Consider the following 5360-nt stretch of genomic DNA (forward strand, 5'->3'; position numbering starts at 1 on the left):
ATATATATATATATATATATATATAATAATTGTTACTGCTGACCTGAGGTCATGTGACTTTAACGCGTTCTCTGTCAACAGAAAGGTAAAACCACTAGAAAGAGGTCTAGAGGACGGAAGAAGAAGAAGAAGAAGCAACTGACTCGTCCGGCCAAGAAGAGGCTCAGGAGACTAATGGTGACCCTGAAGGAGGAGGAGAGCAGCGAGGAGGAGAGCAGCGAGGAGGAGGAGATGGTGGTGGAGTACATGGACAGTGATGAAGAGGAGAAGATGAAGACAAAGGATGAGGGAGTGGAAGTGGAGAGTCTTCAGGAGAAAGAGGAGGAGTACATCTTTCCCCCGATGCAGGAGTGGATTCCAGCAGAGAAAGCCCAATGGTTCACCTTCCTGAACTTTCGACCGGTGGAGTTACCTTCCTCCGGAGTCGGCCACAACCAGGTTCCCGTCCGGTCCACCATCCTGGGCCAGTTCGGACGCTCCGTGATCCTCGGACCGGCTCCCAGAGAGCTGCGGTGGGCGGAGCGCCACGGCACCAGCACCGTGATGATGGTGTCACCCGACCAGCTCCGAGCACACCTGCACCGCCAGGCGGAGAAGTTCAGCAACCGGATCTCCGGCCCCCCGAGGAAGATCCAGACCGACAAGCAGAACCCCCTGGGCAGGTGGACGGACCCGGCGCTGTGCTACGAGCTGCAGGCCGCAGTGACACCGTGGATCGGCAACGTGCTGATCCCGCAGAAAAACAGAGTGACGTCAGCCGACGGCCTGAGGAAGCGAGGAGAGACCGCCGGGCTCCTCTCGACCCCGGTCTTCCTGCTCCTCCTCCAGACCATGAACGTGGACGCCGTAGGCTGCAAGGAGATGATAGAGCAGAGGAAGAACAGCGTGGTGGTACTCGCGCCTCCTGCTCCAAGTCCCACCATCTTCAACCCCAACACCGTTGCGGGAATGCTGCAGCAGAGGAGAGTCATGAAAGAGGAGCAGCAGCACAAACTGCAACAACAAAAGAAACAGAAACTCCTGCTACTACAGCGACCTCCTCCTCGTCAGAACCTCCCCGGCATTCTTCTCCAGATGCCTCCTAACAAGCATCCTTGGATGTCTTCTGTGTCCTTTCCTCAGGCGGTCTTCATTCCTCATCCTGTCATGAACAATTCCTCTCCAGCTCCCCACAGACCTCCTCCTGTGGGCGTCCTCACCTCTCTGTTACCTGCACATCCTGCTCCTCATAGTGTCCCTACTGACTCTGTGGTCCCGGTGCCCCTGAACGCCACGTTGTCCACCTGCTCTGCCGCTTTCCGCCAACAACCTGTACCTTTGACTCAGACCCTGATGGTTGCTTTGCCCCGGTCCCCTGATCAACATGGTTCTGTTGGTTCTACCCCCCCGAGTCAGCACCTTGTTCCCTCGGGCAGGTCCACCAATTCTGGTCCTGCCCCCAGTCCATTAAGCCTCATCTCAAGCTCCCCCAAAGGGAGGGGACAAAAGGTGGCAGAGGATAAGAGTGGGGTGGTTATGGGCGGGACAGATAACGGTGTGGGTGGGGCATACACCCGTGTGGGCGGGGCATGTGTCAGTGTGATCAGAGAGACAGAAGAAGGAAGGAGGATTCGGAAGCCGAGTCCAAAGGCCAAAGCTCTGCAGGAAGCCACTGAAGCCAAGGTAGCCTCACTATGAATCATAGCTCTCTCAGACCTGCTGGGGGACCTTTGATTGTTCTTGGAAGACCACTTCAGTACACTTAGCTGTTTTTGATTTTGTTTTTAAACTTGTCTTAAACTCTTAATATGATGTTGTCGGTCTGTCTCTGGTTCCTTTCAGGCTGCAGAAAAGAAGAAAGTTGCTTCATCGCCACGAAAGAGAATGCAGATCCAGACCGTCTTCCCTGTTCCTCAGACCGTCTTCCCTGTTCCTCCTCAGCAGGTCTACACTACCCCCATCCAGCTGGTACCTCAGACTCCTCCCTCCTCCGTGACCACATTCCCAACTGCTCCTCGAGAACATCCTCCTGCTGAGGTTGTCCCCTCTGCTCTGAGTTTAGCCCCGCCCTCCTCCATACCGTCCTATCAGCACCTTCCATCCTCCAATTCAAGCCTACTTGCTCCTTTCCTCCACGATCATGGCTACACCTTTTTTAATCTGCGCCCCAGGCCGACCCCTGACTCCACCCCCAACAAGCCTCCCAAAGCCCCGCCCAGCAGGAGGAAACGGGGGAAGGGGGAGGAGCAGCCAAGCGTGTCGAGCAGTCGGGAAGACCAATGTATGGGTGGGACAGGTGAGGCGGTGGGCGGGGCAGGTACAGGTGTGATCCAAAAAGGAAAGAGGGTTCGGAACCTGACTCAGAAGGCCAGAGCTCAACAGGCAGCAACTCAGGCGAAGGTGTGTGTGTGTGTGTGTGTGTGGTGTGTGGTGTGTGGTGTGCGCGTGTGCGCGTGTGCGCGTGCGTGTGTGTGTGTGTTAACATGTGATGATCAGTGATTTACCAACATGTGCAAAGATTTAAAGGTTCTCTATACGGAACGGTGCAATTTAGTCCGTCTCCTCCTCTGAGTCCGTCTCCTCTTCTGAGGGGGTGATTGTGGCTAAATGGATAGCAGGGCCGTCTTTCAATCAGAGGGTTGGTGGTTCGAACCCCGGCTGTGTCCTTGAGCAAGACACTTAACCCCCGAAATTGCTCTCGTAGTTGTGCATACGGTGTAGAAATGTTATAGACTCTGAATTGTAAGTCGCTTTGGATAAAAGCCTCTGCTAAATGACTGTAATGTAATGAGTCAGTCTCCTCCTCTGAGTCCGTCTCCTCTTACTGTGTTTTGTTGTTTCCAGGCTGAAGCCAAGAAGAAGAAAACTTCTTCTTCTCCTCGTAATAAGCGCTCTCGTACGTCTTGCCTTAAAGAGGAAGTGGTCAAACAGAATCAGCCAATGCCTCAGCTTCCTGGGTTCTGTTTACTTCCTGGTCAGTCGATGTGGGTCATGACTCCTGGTGGGCTGGTCCAGCTGGCACAAGCCCCACCCCAAGGCCTGCAGCTGATGTTGGTACCGAGCGTCCCCCTCTCAGCTCCACCCGGGACTATATCAACCAGTCCCACCGCTTTATCTGTCCCCGAACACCCCCCTGTTTTGAACCAGCTCCACCCCCTTACATCCATGCCCATCCTGCAACCTGTCTCAAACCCACCTCCCGAGCCTCCCCTCGAAGTCTTCATGCCATATAAGGGCACGGTCAGGGTGGACCCGGCAGCGCCTCCTCCGCTGCACTTTGACCACTCCCTGATGTTCCTGGAGTCCCAGGAAGCGGTGCGTGATTGGCTGAGTGGTCGGGGAGGAGTGGCGGTACCTGGAACATCAGTGGCTCTTCCCTACCTGCCACCCTTCGTCAGCAGTCTGAACACGATCAGTGCGCTGCTCCGGGCCAAGAAGGCTCTGACCAAATCATCCCTGAAGCTGCTGTGTCGAGGGTCCGAACCCCAACGCCACCCAGCCAAACCCAGACCAGACAGCAGCAGCGAGATGCTTTGCAGTCAGCCTCCAGACCTGCCAGACTCCACCTCTGACCTTGGACCACGGCAGGACACACCAGGTACCACACATGACTCACCAGGTACCACACCTGACTCACCTGGTACCACACATGAAACACCAGGTACCACACCGGACTCACCTGGTACCACACCTGACTCACCAGGTACCACACCTGACTCACCTGGTACCACACATGACTCACCAGGTACCACACCTGACTCACCTGGTACCACACATGAAACACCAGGTACCACACCTGACTCACCTGGTACCACACCTGACTCACCAGGTACCACACATGAAACACCAGGTACCACACATGAAACACCAGGTACCACACCTGACTCACCAGGTACCACGCCTGACTCACCAGGTACCACGCGTGACTCACCAGGTACCACACCTGACTCACCTGGTACCACGCGTGACTCACCAGGTACCACGCGTGACTCACCAGGTACTACGCGTGACTCACCAGGTACCACGCGTGACTCACCAGGTACCACGCCTGACTCACCTGGTACCACGCCTGACTCACCTGGTACCACGCCTGAAACACCAGGTACCACGCGTGACTCACCTGGTACCACGCCTGACTCACCTGGTACCACGCCTGAAACACCAGGTACCACGCGTGACTCACCAGGTACCACGCGTGACTCACCAGGTACCACGCCTGAAACACCAGGTACCACGCGTGACTCACCAGGTACCACGCGTGACTAGGGTTGTCATGATACCAAAATTATGACTTCGATACGATACCTGCCATAAGTATCACAATACCCGATACTTACGATACGATACCAGAATTCGATACAATACCACAAATACGATACGATACTGGTATATTTATCTATAATAGTAATAAATAAAACTCCCTTTTTTACCAGCTTGTTCCTGCCCAGCTTTTTGAACACTTAACAAATGGCATTAATATTAATGTTTAACAGCTGAAGGGAACTCTGTCTCTGTGTTGCTGCTGACTCTGCTGGCTTCTGTCTGACTGTCTGTGGGAGTGGGTGGATAAACAATGCTTCATTTACTTGCATAGTGAGTTTGATATTTTCACTTCATATTTTATCTTAATTCATGGAATAATTATTTTTCCTTAACTAAAAATAAAAAGAATTAGCTCAAGATCCACCCTCAGGCTCCACCAGCATGTAGCCATTTTGCATCAATTGTTTCATTTAGTACACTTGTGTGAGCATTGTGACCTCATGATCAGGCTTGTCCTCAAACTAGGCTAAGGCTACTCCTGTTAGGCTGTATATGGGAGATTTGGGGTGTTCATGTTTATAATCACATTTGCTTACCTGTCGTTCTTTGAAAAGTTGGGGGTGTCTGTCGTTAAGGTGCTTTGCCATGTTAGACGTGTTGCCTCCCTGTCTGTGTGGCTTTGAAACACCGCAGACGGGTCTCTGTAGGTCAGTGGGCTTTATATATAAATATATGTCAATATAGCCAAAGTACTTCCAGATGATACTTCTGGCATCTTGTTTTTCAACAAGCCGAGGACGGTCGGCAAAAGCTCCTGCACTTAATGCCATGTCTCCCCTGTGATCACTCGCTGTGAGTGCGCGCTGCCTGTTGCTGTGTGAGCGCTGGGTAGCCCCGCCCCCTTGCAGTCAATGCCTGCAGGCTGCATTACAGGGAGCGGAACAGCGAGTGCGCTCTGATCGCGCTATTTTAATAAAGTATCGATACTAAAAATATGCAAAATCGTATCGTTTTTAACGTACAGGTACCACGGTACCTTTTTAGTATCGATACACCGTGCAACCCTACGTGTGACTCACCAGGCACCACGCCTGACTCACCACGCACCACGCCTGACT

General features: G+C 53.1%; 1 protein-coding gene across 1 annotated transcript in view; it reads left to right on the plus strand.

The window, feature by feature from the left end:
• The first annotated feature begins 64 nt into the window (after positions 1-64).
• The window catches only part of LOC116401050 (snRNA-activating protein complex subunit 4-like), a 6641-nt gene continuing 1345 nt past the window's right edge, over positions 65-5360 (plus strand). Inside the window, exons 1-3 of the mRNA XM_031879249.1 lie at positions 65-1662; positions 1822-2379; positions 2824-3577. Of these exons, the coding sequence (XP_031735109.1) occupies positions 175-1662; positions 1822-2379; positions 2824-3577 (2800 nt within the window). The 5' untranslated portion in view covers positions 65-174. The remainder of the gene's footprint in view (positions 1663-1821; positions 2380-2823; positions 3578-5360) is intronic.

This window comes from Anarrhichthys ocellatus, unplaced genomic scaffold, assembly GCF_004355925.1.
Source record: "Anarrhichthys ocellatus isolate YVR2014 unplaced genomic scaffold, GSC_Weel_1.0 scaffold240, whole genome shotgun sequence".
NCBI lineage: Eukaryota > Metazoa > Chordata > Actinopteri > Perciformes > Anarhichadidae > Anarrhichthys > Anarrhichthys ocellatus.